Source organism: Triticum urartu, chromosome 1, assembly GCF_003073215.2.
Source record: "Triticum urartu cultivar G1812 chromosome 1, Tu2.1, whole genome shotgun sequence".
Classification (NCBI taxonomy): Eukaryota; Viridiplantae; Streptophyta; class Magnoliopsida; order Poales; family Poaceae; genus Triticum; species Triticum urartu.
In genome coordinates this window covers 510,414,194-510,434,576 of record NC_053022.1, presented here as the reverse complement: position 1 = coordinate 510,434,576, position 20,383 = coordinate 510,414,194, and the positions used below count along the sequence as shown (strand labels likewise).

Here is a 20,383-nt window from a genome sequence, read left to right as displayed (position 1 = left end):
CCTAGGGAGATGGCCCATGACCCCTGGGGGCATAGGTTTAGTCTGGCGTGCTGGCCTCTCTATTAAGCCTAGGTCGGGTTGCGGCGTATTGTTTGGCCGAGGCCGGGCATGACCTAGGAAAGTGTGTCCGGCCGGAGTTAATCGAGCGTGGTGCGTAAGTTGGTGCACCCCTGCAGGGAAGAAAACATCTATCGATAGCCTGTCCTACGGTAACAGACACTTGGAGTTGTATCCCGATCAATACAACTAGAATTGGTTACTTGAGATGAGAAATGGATTGTGATGAGAAATGGATGGTGATGAGAAATGGACATGAGAAATGGATAGTATGGCTCTGGGATTTCTTTCTCGCAGGGAGTCGAGAAAGGATCTCTGGCCGAGGTTGATAACACTACTGCTACTTTACTTTATGCTACTCTACTCCCTCCTGTTGCTGCATGATGGTGGTTTCCAGAAGATGCTAGTCTTTGATAGGCTAGGCTTTCCCCCTTCTCTTCTGGCATTCTGCAGTTTAGTCCACAGATACAACCCATTCCTTTGATACAGAGGCATACTTAGTTTAGATATGATGTAAGTCTTGCGAGTACTTTGGATGAGTACTCACGGAAGCTTTGCTACTTCCTTTTCCCCCATACCCGATTGTTGCGACCAGATGACGGATCCCAGGAGCCAGCCGACGCCACTGATGACTACTACTACCCGGAGGATGCCTACTACTACGTGAAGACCGCAGACGACTAGGAGTAGTTAGGAGGCTCCCAGGCAGGAGGCCTTGCCTTTTCGATCGATGTTGCTTTTGTGCTAGCCTTCTTAAGGCAAACTTGTCTAACTTATGTCTGTACTCATATATTGTTGCTTCCGCTGACTCTTGTGTCTTCGAGCTTATGTTTTCGAGCCCTCGAGGCCCCTGGCTTGTAATATAAAGCTTGTATTATTTTAAATTTGTGTCTAGAGTTGTGTTGTGATATCGTCCCGTGAGTCCTTGATCTTGATTGTACACATTTGCGTGTATGATTAGTGTACGATTGAATCGAGGGCGTCACTCTCTCTCTCTCCCAGCCCTCACCTCACCAGCGCCCCCACCACCCCGGCGCCCCGCCCCGCCGCCAGATCCAGTTCTGGATCGGGCTGTGCCCTGACGTGCCCCGCCGCCATCCACTGTCCCCGGCGCCGCCCCGCCCGTCACCGCCTCCTCCTCGCCTTGGCTGTCACCTTCTCGCCCTTCCTTCGCCCCCGCGCGTCGCCGCTCGAGTCCTCTGCCTCGCCTCGCCAACGCTGTCGCCGAACACGGCCATCTCATCGCGCTGTCGTTGTCCCGTCGTCGACCACCACCGCCCCGAGCTCCGGCCCCTCCTACGTCGTCACTGTCGACCCCCCAGCCCGGCCCTCCCCCGAGAAGGACGCCCAACCACCTCTGCCTCCGACCCCGGCCGTCTCCAACACCGAGGTGCGCCACCCTCCCTCTTCTCTCTCTGTGTGTTTAGGTTTAGGTTTACTTTCTGTTTGTTTAGGTTTAGCCGACAGGAGGAAGAAGAAGATGAAAAATTGACATTTAGTTTAGGTTTAATTTCTGTTTCATGTAGCCGACAGGAGATTGTGTGAAATTGCCATGTTGTATGTAAACACTGCCACACTTAGAATAAAAATGAGGATAACACACTTGATTTAGAACAGTTCGTGTAGAAAACTGCCATGGACCACAACGTCAAATCTGCTTTGTTCCTGAAATTTTTGCCATGTCACCTAGTAAATTTCCATGTAGTGCAATGAGAGTAGTTCCGCGGGGGTTTATGGCTGATTTACAAATTGAACCATATAGGCATGGTGACGATATATATACTCTTTCATTTGATGATCAAGAATATATTGAATAACATGCTGCTAATAAATCTTGTGCTCAGCTCTAGTATGTCAACCTAGAGCCACCTAAAATATGCTCTGTTTTTTATATTACTATGCTCTGTTTTTCAACATTTTTAGTTTTCTTTCATGTCTAAAAAATCCCTAGTTTTGAAGGGTGCCAATTGCCATTGCCAACTAACCTATGAAATTAATTAAGTGTTGTTGATGTTGTTGAGCACAAGTGCATTGCTTTTTTTTATCAGTTTTCTTTCATGTCTAAAAACTTGGCTCTGTTCCAACTATTGCTAACTAACATACCAAATTAATTAATTGTAGTTGATTATCTTCTGCTCAAAACTTCTGCTACTGTAATATTATATGATAATGTTGTAAGGGTAGTAATTGGTCTCTTCTGCTGCTTATCAGAGATGGGGGGGGGAGGCCGCCACCGCAGGCTGCGCTCTGCCACACCGGAGTATGACTTGGAAGGTTTCGAGTTCTTCACGATCATACTTGAGAATTCCTCCAAGAGGCAGGTATATAAAAGGAGATATCTCCCCTTCACCCATCTCTTTATCATAACTCTGTTGTTTCCTACATCACTCCTTGACCCACGTTGTAGAGGCCGCCTGACACTTTTATGGAGATGCTGGACGGCCATCGGCCAAAGAATGTGAAGCTGCGATAGGCCGGCAGCGGGCTTCGCAGGCTTTGGGACGTGGAGGTGGTGATCAAGAACGACCACATGTACCTGTGTCGTGGCTGGGAGCAGTTCTTCCGTGCCTATGACCTGCGGCACAGGTACTTCCTTGTCTTTAGGTACGACGGCGACGCCATGCTCATCGTGAAGGTGTTCAACACGAATATGTGCCACATGCGCTACCAGGAGGACGGTGATGCCAGTACGCTCTGCCTCTTCTTCCTCTCCATTTGGCTTTGTATCACACTGATTGTTAAAAAAACTTTGTTGCATTTGGCCAGGCAATCAGAGCAGCGATAGCGACTCTGGCTACAACAAAAGCAACACCGAGTCTGGCTACAGCAAAAGCAGCAGCGAGGATGATCCAGAATGGAGTAGGGAAGAAGAGGAGAAGAGTGGGGATGAGGAGGTGCAACCTATTCTATCTGACGATGACCTCGCGATGGTGGTGGCTGACGATGGACAAGCGATGGTGGTGGCTGACGATGGACAAGAGATGGTGGTGGATGAGGATGACCTAGCGATGGTGTTTCCTGAAGATGGCCTCGCGATGGTGGTGGTGCCTGACAATGACCTCGCGATGGTGGTGGCGCCGGCGATCCCACAACCGAGCGACATGACCATGCCAATTGTGGTAGAAGAGTACATCTCACTGCCTCGCCGCTCTAAGCGCATCAGAATGATGAAGGAGAAGGAGTGAACTATGTCAGGTATGTCAGATCTCCAAAATGATCTATACTTTGCTTTGTTTCCTCCAAAATGACCTAAGTTAGCTCTAATATGCTAAGTTATCTCTAATATGCTTAGTTACCTAGGTTTGCTCAATAATGACATACACTTGGTTTACTTATGTAAAAATGGCATAATTAGCTTACTTAGGTTTGAAATGGCATAACAATCTTGGTAACCTCATATATGACATATAGTTAGCTTATTTTTCTTGAAATGACATAATAAGCCTAAGTACCTTCAAAATGATCAATTTTACCTAAGTTAGCTCCAAAATGACCTAAGTTAGCCCTAAGTTAGCTCTAAAATGCTAAATTAGCTCTAATATGCTCAATTACCTGAGTTAGCTCAAGAAAGACCTATACTTAGTGATACGTCCATTTTGCATCATGCTTTTATATTGATATTTATTGCATTATGGGCTGTTATTAGACATTATGTCACAATACTTATGCCTTTTCTCTCTTATTTTACAAGGTTTACATGAAGAGCGAGAATGCCGGCAGCTGGAATTCCGGGCTGGAAAAGGAGCAAATATTAGAGACTATTCTTCACAACTCCAAAAGTCCTAAAAGTCCACGAAAGTCGGTTTTGGAATATATAAAAAATATTGGGAAAGGAAACACCATAGGGGGCCACCCACCGTCCACGAGGGTGGAGGGCGCGCCCTACCCCCTGGGCGCGCCCCCTCCCTCGTGGGCCACCTGGAAGCCCCCCGATGCCCATCTTCTGGTATAAGGTGTCTTTCGCCCTGGAAAAAATCAGAAGGAAGCTTTCGGGATGAAGCACCGCCCTCTCGAGGCGGAACCTTGGCGAAACCAATCTAGGGCTCCGGCGGAGCTGTTTTGCCGGGGAAACATCCCTCCAGGAGGGGGAAATCGTCACCATCGTCATCACCATCGATCCTCTCATCGGAAGGGGGTGAATATCCATCAACATCTTCACCAGCACCATCTCCTCTCAAACCCTAGTTCATCTCTTGTATCCGATCTTTGTCTCAAAACCTCAGATTGGTACCTGTGGGTTGCTAGTAGTGTTGATTACTCCTTGTAGTTGATGCTAGTTGGTTTATCCAGTGGAAGATTATATGTTCAGATCCTTTATGCATATTAATACCCCTCTGATTATGAACATGGAAGTTATTTGTGAGTAGTTACATTTGTTCCTGAGGACATGGGAGAAGTCTTGCTATAAGTAGTCATGTCAATTTGGTATTCGTTCGATATTTTGATGAGATGTATGTTGTCTTTCCTCTAGTGGTGTTATGTGAACGTCGACTACATGAAACTTAACCATTGTTTGGGCCTAGGGGAAGGCATTGGGAAGTAATAAGTAGATGATGGGTTGCTAGAGTGACAGAAGCTTAAACCCTAGTTTATGCATTGCTTCATAAGGGGCTGATTTGGATCCATATCTTTCATGCTATGGTTAGGTTTACCTTAATTCTTCTTTCGGAGTTGTGGATGCTTGCGAAGGGGGTTAATCATAAGTGGGATGCTTGTCCAAGGAAGGGAAGTATCCAAGCACCGGTCCACCCACATATCAAATTATTAAAGTAACAAACGCGAATCATATAAGCATGATGAAAACTAGCTTGACGATAATTCCCATCTGTCCTCGAGAGCGCTTTACTTTATATAAGAGTTTTTCCAGGCTTGTCATTTGCTACAAAAAGGATTGGGCCACCTTGCTGCACCTTGCTTACTTTTGTTACTTGTTACTCGTTCCAAATTACCTTATCACAAAACTATCTGTTACAGATAATTTCAGTGCTTGTAGAGAATACCTTACTGGAAACTACTTGTCATTTCCTTCTGCTCCTCGTTGGGTTCGACACTCTTACTTATTGAAAGGACTACGATAGATCCCCTATACTTGTGGGTCATGAAGACTCTTTTCTGGCGCCGTTGCCGGGGAGTGAAGCGCCTTTGGTAAGTGGAATTTGGTAAGGAAAAATTTATATAGTGTGCTGAAATTTACTGTCACTTGTTACTATGGAAAACAATCATTTGAGGGGCTTGTTCGGGGTATCTTCACCCCGACCAGTAGAGCAAAGAGTTGCTCCTCAACCTACCGAACCTACTAAAAATGTTTACTTTGAAATTCCTTCGGGTATGATAGAGAAACTGCTAGCTAATCCTTTTACAAGAGATGGAACATTACATCCTGATATGCACCTAATCTATGTGGATGAAGTTTGTGGATTATTTAAGCTTGCAGGTGTGACGCCCCCGATTTTACCGTACATTAATCATACACTCAAATGTGTACGATTAGGGAGTCATGGGAAGATATCACAACACAACTCTAGACACAAATAAAATAATACAAGCTTTATATTACAAGACAGGGCCCTCGAAGGCTCGAATACAAATGCTCGAAGACACAAGAGTCAGCGGAAGCAACAATATCTGAGTACATACATAAGTTAAACAAGATTGCCTTAATAAGGCTAGCACAAAAGTAGCAACGGTCAAAAAGGCGAGGCCTCTTGCCTGGGACCTCCTAACTACTCCTTGAAGTCGAACTCCACATAGAATCATCCTCGGGATCCTCTGGCTCCTGGACTCCATCATCTGGTTGCAACAACCAGGTAGAAAAAGGGGGAGCAAAGCAACCGTGAGTACTCATCCAAAGTACTCGCAAGCAAGGATCTACACTACATATGCATTGGTATCAATGAAATGGGTAGTATCTGTGGACTGAACTGCAGAATGCCAGAATAAGAGGGGGATAGCTAGTCCTATCGAAGACTACGCTTCTAACAGCCTCCATCTTGAAGCAGTAGAAGAGAGTAGATGGTAAGTTCACCAAGTATCATCGTATAGCATAATCCTACCCGGCGATCCTCTCCTCGTCGCCCTGTTAGAGAGCGATCACCAGGTTGTATCTGGCACTTGAAAGGGTGTGTTTTATTAAGTATCCAGTTCTAGTTGTCATAAGGTTAAGGTACAACTCCGGGTCGTCCTTTTACCAAGGGACACGACTATTTGAATAGATAAACTTCCCTGCAGGGGTGCACCACATAACCCAACATGCTCGATCTCCTTTGGCCGGACAAACTTTCCTGGGTCATGCCTAGCCTCAGAAGATCAACACATCACAGCCCCACCTAGGCACAACAGAGAGGTCAGCACGCCGGTCTAAATCCTATGCACGCAGGGGTCTGGGCCCATCGCCCATTGCACACCTGCACGTTGCGTACGCGTCCTGAAGCAGACCTAGCCCCCTTAATTCAAGCGCAGGCCTACGGTCCAATCCGGCGCGCGCTGCTTAGTCGCTGACATCAAGAAGGCTTCGGCTGATACCACAACGTCGAGTGCCCATAATTGTTCCCGCGTAGTTGGTTAGTGCGTATAGGCCAGTGGTCAGACTCAGATTAAATACCAAGATCTTGTTAAGCGTGTTAATTGATGTAACCGCATACGCCGACCAGTGCCAGGCCCACCCTCTCTCCTAGGTGGTCTCAACCTGCCCTGTCGCTCTGCCACAAAGATCCACCCAGAGGGCCGTCGGGACAAAGGTCCTTTCAGCCCCCAATCCGTGAATCACTCGCGGGTACTCTATGAGCCGACCCGTCTTTAGTCATCACATGTATCATGTATAAGATATATAGTATATACCCGTGATCACCTCCCTAGTGATCACGGCCCGATAGTATAGCATGGTAGACGGACAAGAATGTAGGGTCACTGATGATAAACTAGCATCCTATACTAAGCATTTAGGATTGCATGTAAGGTATCAACAACTGTAGCAACAATGACAGGCTATGCAACAGAATAGGATTAACCAAAAACAATAACATGCTACACTATTCTAATGCAAGCAGTAGAGAGAAGAATAGGCGATATCGGGTTGATCAAGGGGGGGGCTTGCCTGGAAGCTCTGTTGTACAGGAAGAAGGGTTGTCGGTGATGTAGTCGTACTTAGTGGCATCAGCGCCGGTCTCGAGGTCTACCGAAGAAGAAGAGGGGGGAGAAACAGTAAATACGGAGCAAACAAAGCATCACAAAATATAAAAAGGCAATACGCGGTGCCAGGGGTGATCTAACGCAGGGATAGGTGATACCGGCAAAGGGGGGAAACATCTGGGAAAGTATTCTTGGTGTTTCACGTTTTTGGACAAACGGACCGGAGGGGGACAGTTGCAGGTTCGCTATGCTAGGGACGTGTGGTGAACGAACGGACTGCGTATTTGGATTCGTCTCATCGTTCTGAGAAACGTTCATGTACAAAGTATTTTCATCCGATTTACGGTTTATTTTCTATTAGTTATCAAGTTTTAAATCATTTTTTAATTTCTGGAATTATTCAATTAGAATTTAAATCCCTAAATACTTTTGTTACTAGGGTATTGGCTAGTCGATGTGTATGATCAGTGGGGTCCAGGGGGCTGAATCAGTATGTACGGTCAGCAGTTGACCAGTCAATGTTGACTGGTCAACTGGTCAATATGGTCAGTGGGGCCCACATGTCATTGACTCAGACTATTTAACAGGGTTTTATTTTAGTTTAATTTGTCCTAATTAGTAGGTGGGGCCCTACTATTAGTGTCTATTAGCGGTGAGCTAATTAGACTAATCAAATTAGTTCCTAATCTAATCTACTAGGGCCCACGTGTCGGTGGCATGTGCCAGCCACTATGTGCCGGTGCTCACGCACGAACACACAGATGCGGGGTGCCGGCAATTGGCCAGTGGAGCAGCGGCGGCTGGAGCCGGCACGGGCGGAGGGGCTTCGGGAAGCCGCGGGAGCAATGGCGGCTGGAGCCGGCATGGGCGGGGCCAGTGGAAGGCGGCGGCAGCGGTGGGAGTGGCAGCAGGCAATGACAACGGTAGCAGCTGCGGGCACGGGAGCGGGTGACCGGGTGATAACCCAAAAGTATAGGGGATCGCAACAGTTTTGAGGGTAGAGTATTCAACCCAAATTTATTGATTCGACACAACGGGAGCCAAAGAATATTCTCAAGTATTAGCAGCTGAGTTGTCAATTCAACTACACCTGGAAACTTAATATTTGCAGCAAAGTGTTTAGTAGCAAAGTAATATGATAGTAGTGATAACGTTAGCAAAAGGTAACGGTAGTAAAAGTAATGTTTTTGGTATTTTGTAGTGATGATAGCAATAGCAATGAAAAAGTAAATAAGCAAAGAACAATATATGGAAAGCTCGTAGGCAATGGATCAGTGATGGAGAATTATGCCGGATGCGGTTCATCATGTAACAGTCATAACCTAGGGTGACACAGAACTAGCTCCAATTCATCAATGTAATGTAGGCATGTATTCCGAATATAGTCATACGTGCTTATGGATTGCATGACATCTTTTGTCCTACCCTCCCGTGGCAGCGGGGTCCTATTGGAAACTAAGGGATATTAAGGCCTCCTTTTAATAGAGTACCGGAACAAAGCATTAGCACATAGTGAACACATGAACTCCTCAAACTATGGTCATCGCTAGTAAGTATCCGATTATTGTCACTTCGGGGTTAACGGATCATAACACATAATAGATGACTATAGACTTGCAAGATAGGATCAAGAACTCTCATATATTGATGAAAACATAATAGGCTGAGATGTGAAATCATGGCACTCGGGCCCTAGTGACAAGAATTAAGCATAGCAAAGTCATAGAAACATCAATCTCAGAACATAGTGGATACTAGGGATCAAACCCTAACAAAACTAACTCGATTACATGATAAATCTCATCCAACCCATCTCCGTCCATCAAGCCTACGATGGAATTACTCACGCACGATGGTGAGCATCATGAAATTGGTGATGGAGGATGGTTGATGATGACGATGGCGACGGATTCCCCTCTTCGGAGCCCCAAACAGACTCTAGATCAGCCCTCCCGAGAGGTTTTAGGGCTTGGCGGCGGCCCTGTATCGTAAAACGCGATGATTTCTTCTCTCTGATTTTTTTCTCCCCAAAACCAAATATATAGAGTTGGGGTTGAGGTCGGAGGAGCTCCAGGGGGCCCACGAGGTAGGGGGGCGCACCCTAGGGGGGCAGGCGCGCCCCCACCCTCGTGGACAGGTGGTGGCCCCCCTGGTCTTCATCTTTTGAAAGGATTTTTTATTATTTCCGAAAAGATGTTCCGTGAAGTTTCAGGTCATTCCGAGAACTTTTGTTTCTGCACATAAATAACACCATGGCAATTCTGCTGAAAACAGCGTCAGTCCGGGTTAGTTCCATTCAAATCATGCAAGTTAGAGTCCAAAAGAAGGGCAAAAGTGTTTGTAAAAGTAGATACGATGGAGACGTATCAACTCCCCCAAGCTTAAACCTATGCTTATCCTCAAGCAATTCAGTTGATAAACTGAAAGTGATAAAGAAAAACTTCTACAAACTTTGTTTGCTCTTTTTGTTGTAAATATGTAAAGCCAGCATTCAAGTTTCCAGCAAAGATTATGACTAACCACATTCACAATAACGCTTAGGTCTCAAGTTTACTCATATCAATGGCATAATCAACTAGCGAGCAATAATAATAAATCTCAGATGAGAACACTTTCTCAAAACAATCATAATATGATATAACAAGATGGTATCTCGCTAGCCCTTTCTGAGACCGCAAAACATAAATGAAGAGCACCTTTAAAGATCAAGGACTGACTAGACATTGTAATTCATGGTAAAAGAGATCCAGTCAAGTCATACTCAATGTAAACTAACAATAATGAATGCAAATGACAGCGGTGCTCTCCAACTGGTGCTTTTTAATAAGAGGATGATGACTCAGCATAAAAGTAAATAGATAGGCCCTTCGCAGAGGGAAGCATGGATTTGTAGAGGTGCCAGAGCTCAGTTTTAAAATAGAGATGAATAATATTTTGAGCGGTATACTTTCATTGTCAACATAACAACCAAGAGATGGCGATATCTTCCATGCTACACACATTATAGGCGGTTCCCAAACAGAATGGTAAAGTTTATACTCCCCCTCCACCAACAAGCATCAATCCATGGCTTGCTCGAAACAACGAGTGCCTCCAACTAACAAGAGTCCCAGGGGGACTTTTGTTTGCAATTATTTTGATTTAGTTTGCATAAAGCATGAGACTGGGCATCCCGGTGACCAGCCATTTTTCTCGTGAGTGAGGAGCGGAGTCCACTCCTCTTGAGAATAACCCGCCTAACATGGAAGATACGGACAGCCCTAGTTGATACAAAACATGATATTTATTTGAAGGTTTAGAGTTTGGCACATACAAATTTACTTGGAACGGCAGGTAGATACCGTATATAGGTAGGTATGGTGGACTCATATGGAATAACTTTGGGGTTTATGGAGTTGGATGCACAAGCAGTATTCCCGCTTAGTATAGGTGAAGGCTAGCAAAAGACTGGGAAGCGACCAGCTAGAGAGCGAGAACAGTCATGAACATGCATTAAAATTAATCAACACCGAATGCAAGCATGAGTAGGATATAATCCACCATGAACATAAATATCGTGAAGGCTATGTTGATTTTGTTTCAACTACATGCGTGAACATGCGTGATACGTCTCCATCGTATCTACTTTTCCAAACACTTTTGCCCTTGATTTGGACTCTAACTTGCATGATTTGAATGGAACTAACCCGGACTGACGCTGTTTTCAGCAGAATTGCTATGGTGTTATTTGTGTGCAAAAACAAAAGTTCTCGGAACGACTTGAAACTTCACGAAACATCTATTCAGAAAATATAAAAAATCCTTGCAAAAGATGAAGGCCATGGGGGCCACCACCTGTCCACGAGGGTGGGGGCGCGCCCCCTACCTTGTGGGCCCCTGGAGCACCTCCGACCTCAACCCCAACTCTATATATTTGCTTTCGGGGAGAAAAAAATCAGAGAGAAGAAATCATCGCGTTTTACGACACGGAGCCGCTGCCAAGCCCTAAAACCTCTCGGGAGGGCTGATCTGGAGTCCGTTCGGGGCTTCAGAGAGGGGAATCCGTCGCCATCATCATCATCAACCATCCTCCATCACCAATTTCATGATGCTCACCGCCGTGCGTGATTAATTCCATCGTAGGCTTGCTGGATGGTGATGGGATGGATGGGATCTATCATGCAATCGAGTTAGTTTTGTTAGGGTTTGATCCCTAGTATCCACTATGTTCTGAGATTGTTGTTGCTATGACTTTGCTATGCTTAATGCTTGTCACTAGGGCCCGAGTGCCATGATTTCAGATATGAACCTATTATGTTTTCATCAATATATGAGAGTTCTTGATCCTATCTTGCATGTCTATAGTCACCTATTATGTGTTATGATTCGTTAACCCCGAAGTGACAATAATCGGGATACTTACTGGTGATGACCATAGTTTCAGGAGTTCATGTATTCACTATGTGCTAATGCTTTGTTCCGGTACTCTATTAATAGGAGGCCTTAATATCCCTTAGTTTCCGCTAGGACCCCGCTACCACGGGAGGGTAGGACAAAAGATGTCATGCAAGTTCTTTTCCATAAGCATGTATGACTATATTCGGAATACATGCCTACATTACATTGATGAACTAGAGCTAGTTCTGTGTCACCCTAGGTTATGACTGTTACATGATGAACCGCATCCGGCATAATTCTCCATCACCGATCCATTGCCTACGAGCTTTCCATATATTATTCTTCGCTTATTTACTTTTCCGTTGCTATTGCTATCATCACTACAAAATACCAAAAACATTACTTTTTCTATCATTACCTTTTGATACCGTTACCACTACTATTATATTACTTTGCTACTAAATACTTTGCTGTAGATATTAAGTTTCCAGGTGTGGTTGAATTGACAACTCGGCTGCTAATACTTGAGAATATTCTTTGGCTCCCCTTGTGTCGAATCAATAAATTTGGGTTGAATACTCTACCCACGAAAACTGTTGCAATCCCCTATACTTGTGGGTTACCAAGACTATTTTCTGGCGCAGTTGCCGGGGAGCATATCTCTATTGTTTGAGTCACTTGGGATTTATATCTGCTTATCATTATGAAGAACTTGATAGATCCTAAAACCAAGATTTATCCCTCAACTACGAGGGGAGGTAAGGAACTGCCATCTAGCTCTGCACTTGATTCACCTTCTGTTTTGATTAAGCTTGCGACACCTAAACCTGCTTCTGCTATTCGTTCTGATATGTCGCATGTTATTGATGATGCCACTTCTGCTATGCATGATACTTATGATGAAACTACTTCTATGCTTGATACTACTGTTCCACTTGGTGAATTTCTCGATGAACAACTTGCTAGGGCTAGAGAGAATGGAAATATTGAATCTGATAATACTGATGAAAGTGATGATGAAGATTCACCTGTTATTCCTAAGGGTTATGTTTTTGATAAAGAAGCTTCTTTAGCTATTTTAGCTTGCAAGATAGATACGAACTCAAGAGGTTATTAGCTAAATGGAATAAGCAATCTCTAAATGCTAGAATAAAACTTGACCCTGCTTTTGCTACTTCACCTATCTGTGTTACCGATAAGAATTATGAATTCTCTGTTGATCCTAATATAATTACTTTGGTTGAATCTGATCCTTTTCATGGCTATGAATCTGAAACAGTTGTGGCACATCTTACTAAATTAAATGATATAGCTACCCTGTTCACTAATGATGAGAGAACTCGCTACTTTTATATCCTTCAAATATTTCCATTCTCATTAAAGGGTGATGCTAAGATATGGTTTAATACTCTTGATCCTGGTTGTGTGCGTAGTCCCCAGGATATGATTTATTACTTCTCTGCTAAATATTTCCCTGCTCATAAGAAACAAGCTGCTTTAAGGGATATATATAATTTTGTGCAACTTGAAGAAGAGAGTCTCCCACAAGCTTGGGGGAGGCTTCTCAAGTTACTTAATGCTTTGCCTGATCATCCTCTTAAGAAAAATGGAATACTTGATATCTTTTATAATGGACTAACCGATGCTTTCAGAGATTACCTGGATAGTTGTGCTGGTTCTGTATTCAGGGAAAGAACACCGGATGAAGCTGAATTCTATTGAATAATATGTTGGCAAATGAAAATAATTGGACACTTCCTGAACCAACTCCTGAGCCTATTCCTAAACCAACTCCGAAGAAGAGGGGCATTCTATTTCTCAGTCCTGAAGATATGCAAGAGGCAAAGAAATCTATGAAAGAAAAAGGTATTAAAGCTGAAGATGTTAAGAATTTACCTCCTATTGAAGAAAAATACATGGTCTTAATTTACCGCCTTTTGAAGAAACACATGATCTTAATCCATTACCTATTGAAGAAAAACATGGTCCTGATAACCCGACACAGGTAGTAAAGGTAAATTCTCTCTATAGATATGATAAAGCTGAAATTCCATTTACTAAGTTTGCTAGCCCATGCTTGGATGAGTTTCATAAATTTATGGCTAAGCAAGAAGACTTCAATGCTTATTTTGGTAGACAATTGAAATACAATTCAAATATGCTTGAACACTTGGGCGATTATATGGCTAATGTTAAAGGTGAACTTAAACTTATTAGTAAACATGCTTCTATGGTTACCACTCAAGTAGAACAAGTACTTAAAGCTCAAAATGATTTGCTCAATGAATTGAATAGTAAGAATAATGATAATGCTGTTAGAGTTATGACTAGAGGTGGTAGAATGACTCAGGAACCCTTGTATCCTGAAGGCCACCCTAAGAGAATTGAGCAAGATTCTCAGAGAAATAATATAGATGCACCTAGTCCCTCTAAAAAGAAGAAAAAGAAAAATGATAGGGCTTTGCATGCTTCTAGTGAACCTATTACTGAAGCCTGAGAATCCAAATGATATTTCAATTTCTGATGCTGAAACACAATCTGATAATGAACCTGAAACTAGTGATAATGTTAATAAAATTGTTCATGATGATGCTCAACCTAGTAATGATAATGATGTTGAAATTGAACCTGCTGTTGATCTTGATAACCCACAATCAAAGAATCAACGTTATGATAAGAAAGACTTTGTTGCTAGGAAACATGGTAAAGAAAGAGAACCATGGGTTTAGAAACCCATGCCTTTTCCTCCCAAACCATCCAAGAAAAAGGATGATGAGGATTTTGAGCGCTTTGCTGAAATGATTAGACCTATCTTTTTGCGTATGCGATTAACTGATATGCTCAAAATGAATCCTTATGCTAAGTACATGAAAGAAATTTTTACAAATAAAAGAAAGATACCGGAAGCTGAAATTTCCACCATGCTTGCTAATCATACTTTTGAGGGTGGAATACCAAAGAAACTTGGAGACCCCGGAGTACCCACTATACCATGTTCCATTAAAAGAAATTATGTTAAAACTGCTTTATGTGATCTTGGAGCCGGTGTTAGTGTTATGCCTCTCTCTTTATATCATAGACTTGATTTGAATAAGTTGACACCTACTGAAATATCTTTGCAAATGGCTGATAAATCAACTGCTATACCTGTCGGTATTTGTGAGGATGTGCCTGTTGTAGTTGCAAACGTTACTATTTTAACAGACTTTGTTATTCTTGATATTCCCAAGGACGATAGTATGTCTATTATTCTTGGAAGACCCTTTTTGAATACTGCAGGGGCTGTTATTGATTGCACTAAAGGAAATGTCACTTTTCATGTTAATGGTAATGAGCATACGGTACACTTTCTGAGGAAACAACCTCAAGTCCACAGTATCAACTGTATTGAAAAAATTCCATCGATTATATTTGGAGGTTTTGAATTTCCTCTTCCTACTGTCAAGAAGAAATATGATATTCTTATTATTGGGGATGTGCATATCCCCGTTTAGGTAACATAGTGTTATTTGAAATTTCTCCGGTTCCATGTTATTCGGAATGAGTTCGTTAACAAGACTTGATCAACCTTGTTAGTGGATTCCTTTTGATGAGCATGAGATGGATGAAACTAGAAGGCACAACCTTCTGTATCCCACTTTTACTTTCTGTTATTTATATTAAATAAAATAAAAATAGTATTTTCTGTCTGATATCTGATTTATCCTTGCAATATAAAAATACCCCGAAAATAAAAGTTCTCCAAATGCCCTGAAATTCAAATATGATTTTTTCTGGAATATTTGAGAATATTCGGCATTGAGAACACAGTAGGAGGAGCTGGCACTTGGCCACGAGGGTCACGGGCGCGCCCCTGCCTCGTGGCCCCATGGTGGCCCTCCTCCACTTATCCTTTCACCCACACACTCCTTCTTCCTCCCACAAACATGAATATCCAGCTCAAACCCGAGTCCAAGCTCATTTTGCTCCCATTTTCGATCTCCTTGCTCAAAGCACCTCTCACAAATCTGCTTGGGGAGATTGTTCCTTGGTACGTGACTCCTCCATTGGTCCAATTAGTTTTTGTTATAGTGCTTTATTCATTGCAAATTTGTGCTGCCTAGGTGACCATGTTCTTGAGCTTGCATGTCAAATTTATACGGTTCGAAGTACTTTTGATGCATGATATATGCTCTACGCACTTGTATGAGTAGTTGCTATCAATATTATTGAGTTTGGTTTACTTTTATTTTGAAGTTACTAAAAATTTTCAGAATTTTTCAGAGGAAGAAATATGCTTAGGAAAATGTTCCAAGGTGGTTCTTCAAGGAAGCAAGGACCCAGGCTTGCAATGCGTGATGCTGATGAAGAGCCACCAAGAAATGCTCCAGTGCGTCCTTGTGAATGGCCTTCGGAAAACTTTATGGATCGAGCAGGAATTAAAGAAGAATTTAACGCATATTTGCGTAACGCTGATCTTGTGAGCTTCGAGGAAGAGAAATGCAGCCAGTATCACCATCTCACTAGTTCCTTTGTGAGGAGGTTTGAATTTTCATCTTCACATAATTCTCCAACTGTCCTGTTTGATCTTTATGAAAAATCTTATACTATGGACTTAGAGGATTTTACCACTGCTTGCAAACTTCCACAATGGGGTAGTGTCAGGGATCCTCGCAAATCTGAATTTAGAGATTTTCTTGCTAGTATAACTGTGGGGGAATCTAGAGATATAACACAAGCTACCATAGGGAGCATACATTTTCCTGCTATACATTATTTTGCTCTCTTCATAGGTAGATGCATAAATGGTAAAGATGAAGCATGTCATATGTGTGTTCCTGACCTCAGTATTCTTAGGAGCGCGGTGTTAGGAGATAAATCTTATAATTTGGGAGCCATTGTTGCACGTAGGTTGCATCTGAATAGATTTAATGGATATTTCTTTGGTGGAATTTATGCAACCCGCATAGCTAATTTTCTTGGTATAGCCATACGTGAAGATGATATTGAATTACCTCTTGCTTACCTAGACTTTAATGCTATGGTTCACCACCAGTTTGTCGAGAGGAATGAATCACCTCTCCAGTATCGACTAATCTTTGACAGACGGCGTGTTGTCCATATTACTCTCCTTGCTCCTGCCTTCTTTGATTATCAGGCAAAAGGTAGATATGTTATTACCAGAGAGGAGGCAGATGAGTACGAGAGGAGAGCGGAGGCCGCTCGTCGCCACGCTGCAGCTCAGGAGGCGATAGCCGCTGCATCGCAGTACGAGCCCGACTATTATTATGGATATCCGCCAGGCCAGCCGTGGCCATAGACCAACTTAGGCCAAAAGCCTAAGCTTGGGGGAGTACGTATTTCCCGCTGACATTATATTCATGTTCACACACTCATTGCTAGATGTCAGTGCTCATACTTTTTCATTGTATCATCCATGCTAGTTTATTCCCTTTTTATGCTTTCTTCTTGTGTGTTTAATAAACCTTAAGAAAAACCCAAAAAAATTAGCTGTAGCTTTTAATTAGTTTACTTTCCATGCTTGTAGTAGTAATTAAAAAGAAAACCCAAAAAGATTTCCTGTTCTTCTTTTGCTTGTTGGGAGCTTTACCGTGTAAATAGTTTTATTTCTTTTCTTTTCTTTGGGGGTCGATGGGAGAATATCATAATTAAATTGTTGAAGTAGCTCTTATATGCATTATTGTTGATCTGACAAAAGAGCCCATATTGCATTGTCTTCTCCTGTTTATCGAATGCTTGCAGATTCCAGCTTACTCCAATGCACACACACTATTATTGTTATTCACATCGTTCGGTCGTGCAAGTGAAAGGCAATTATGACGATATATGATGGACTGACTGAGATGAGAAAAGCTGGTATGAACTCGACCTCTTTTGTTTTTGTAAATATGATTAGTTCATCCTTCTTGATTCAGCCTATTACGAATAAACATGTTTGCAATGACAACTAGAGATCATAGTTTCTTGTGCCATGCTTGATTAGCTATGAGTTATAATGGTTTATCTTGCATGCCAACATGCTATTAAAATGGTTGTCATGTGGTATAATAGGGTGGTATCCTCCTCTGAATGATTTAAGTGACTTGACTTGGCGCATGTTCACGCATGTAGTTGAAGCAAAATCAACATAGCCTTCACGATATTTATGTTCATGGTGGATTATATCCTACTCATGCTTGCATTCGATGTTGATTAATTTTAATGCATGTTCATGACTGTTGTCGCTCTCTAGCTGGTCGCTTCCCAGTCTTTTGCTAGCCTTCACCTGTACTAAGCGGGAATACTGCTTGTGCATCCAATCCCTTAAACCCCAAAGTTATTCCGTATGAGTCCACCATACCTACCTATATACGGTATCTACCTACCGTTCCAAGTAAATTTGTATGTGCCAAACTCTAAACCTTCAAATAAATATCCTGGTTTGTATGCTCTAATAGCTCATGTATCAACTAGGGCTGTCCGTATCTTCCATGTTAGGTGGGTTATTCTCAAGAGGAGTGGACTCCGCTCCTCACTCACGAGAAAGTGGCTGGTCACCGGGATGCCCAGTCCCATGCTTTATGCAAATCAAATCAAAATAATTGCAAACAAAACTCCCCCTGGGACTCTTGTTAGTTGGAGGCACTCGTTGTTTCGAGCAAGCCATGGATTGATGCTTGTTGGTGGAAGGGGGAGTATAAACTTTACCATTCTGTTTGGGAACCGACTATAATGTGTGTAGCATGGAAGATATTGCCATCTCTTGGTTGTTATGTTGACAACGAAAGTATACCGCTCAAAATATTATTCACCTCTATTTCAAAACCGAGCTCTGGCACCTCTACAAATCCCTGCTTCCCTCTGCGAAGGGCCTATCTATTTACTTTTATGCTAAGTCATCATCCTCTTATTAAAAAGCACCAGTTAGAGAGCACCACTATCATTTGCATTCATTACTATTAGTTTACATTGAGTATGACTTGACTGGATCTCTTTTACCATGAATTACGATGTCTAGTCAGTCCTTGATCTTTAAAGGTGCTCTGCATTTATGTTTTGCGGTCTCAGAAAGGGCTAGCGAGATACCATCTTGTCATATCATATTATGATTGTTTTGAGAAAGTGCTGTCATCCGAGATTTATTATTATTGCTCGCTAGTTGATTATGCCATTGATATGAGTAAACTTGAGACCTAAGCGTTATTGTGAATGTGGTTAGTCATAATCTTTGTTGAAAACTTGAATGCTGGCTTTACATATTTACAACAACAAGAGCAAACAGAGTTTGGAAAAGTTTTTCTTTATCACTTTCAGTTTATCAACTGAATTGCTTGAGGACAAGCAAAGGTTTAAGCTTGGGGGAGTTGACACGTCTCCGTCGTATCTACTTTTCCAAACACTTTTGCCCTTGTTTTGGACTCTAACTTGCATGATTTGACTGGAACTAACCCGGACTGACGCTGTTTTCAGTAGAATTGCTATGGTGTTATTTATGTGCAGAAACAAAAGTTCTCGGAATGACCTGAAACTTCACGGAACATCTATTCGGAAAATATAAAAAATCCTTGCAAAAGATGAAGGTCAGGGGGCCCACCACCTGTCCACGAGGGTGGGGGGGCGCGCCCCCCTACCTCGTGGACCCCCTGGAGCTCCTCCGACCTCAACCCCAACTCTATATATTTGCTTTCGGGGAGAAAAAATTCAGAGAGAAGAAATCATCGCGTTTTATGATATGGAGCCGCCTCCAAGCCCTAAAACCTCTCGGGAGGGCTGATCTGGAGTCCGTTCGGGGCTCCGGAGAGGGGAATGCGTCACCATCGTCATCATCAACCATCCTCCGTCACCAATTTCATGATGCTCACCACCGTGCGTGAGTAATTCCATCGTAGGCTTGCAGGACGATTATGGGATTGATGGGATCTATCATGTAATCGAGTTAGTTTTGTTAGGGTTTGATCCCTAGTATCCACTATCACTACAAAAGAAGACACATCCGTGACATTTTGGGCCGAACAATTTTTTTGTCATACATATGACACTTCTATGACGATAATTGTGAAAAAACCCGGTATCATCATAGATGTGGTGGGCTCCTACTTCTATGACAAAAAATCATGACAGAAAATGGGCTTTTCGTCCTGGGCGGGCCAGATACGCAGCTGCATGACATTCTTTGGGCCGTCCATGACGGAAAAAACCATGGTAGAAGCGAGGGGGAGGAAAATTTCGGGGAGTTCCCGGTTACAGTGGGAGGTCGGGGGCCGAGCGATGCGCGTTTCTCTCATACACGTATGCGCGCGTGTGCGAGGCGTTGGCTCTAACTGAACCCGAGCGAGGCATTGGGCTCTAACTGAACCCGAGCGATTGCACTGCAGGCTACGCGTTATTGAACCCGAGCGATCGATCGATGACTGTTAACTGAACCCGATCGAGTGATTCCTTCGCTACTGCTGCTAACTGAAGCCGATATATTGGATGAACAGTGAGCATTGGGGGGGGGGGTGGATGAACAGTGAGCGGTGGCGTTGCCTCTGGATGAATAGGACCCCGTGGTGTGGAGGGCTGGATGAACAGTAGACGGTGGAGGGGTGCCCGTGGAGGGGTGGTTGAACAGGACCCCGTGGTGTGGAGGGCTGGATGAACAGTAGACGGTAGAGGGGTGCCCGTGGAGGGGTGGTTGAACAGTAGCCGGTGGAGTAGCGTGCTGTGGAGGCTGGATGAACAGGAGCCCGTGGAGGCTAGAGGAGGTCGACGGTAGCCCGTGGAGGCTGGAGGAGGTCGACGGTGGAGATGAACAGTATCCTGTGGAGTCCCGTTTTGCGGTACGCCACACCCCTCCCGA

General features: G+C 43.4%; 1 protein-coding gene across 2 annotated transcripts; it reads left to right on the top strand.

Moving 5' to 3' along the window:
• The first annotated feature begins 1,848 nt into the window (after positions 1-1,848).
• On the top strand, positions 1,849-3,807 carry LOC125523675. 2 transcript variants are annotated; one of them, XM_048688737.1, is made up of 4 exons: positions 1,849-2,378; positions 2,465-2,744; positions 2,824-3,252; positions 3,749-3,807. In XM_048688737.1, the coding sequence occupies exons 2-3, from the start codon at positions 2,588-2,590 to the stop codon at positions 3,240-3,242; spliced, it is 576 nt and encodes a 191-aa protein (XP_048544694.1). In that variant the 5' UTR covers positions 1,849-2,378; positions 2,465-2,587; the 3' UTR covers positions 3,243-3,252; positions 3,749-3,807. The 2 variants fall into 2 exon arrangements, with proteins under 2 accessions (XP_048544694.1, XP_048544700.1); XM_048688743.1 differs by having other exon boundaries at positions 1,849-2,744.
• Positions 3,808-20,383: the final 16,576 nt, after the last annotated feature.

Coding starts and splice junctions, on each gene's coding strand:
- LOC125523675 (XM_048688737.1), top strand. CDS start 2,588: ATGTACCTGTGTCGTGGCTGGGAGCAGTTCTTCCGTGCCTATGACCTG. Junction 2,745..2,823: donor CCAGGAGGACGGTGATGCCA/GTACGCTCTGCC, acceptor GCATTTGGCCAG/GCAATCAGAGCAGCGATAGC.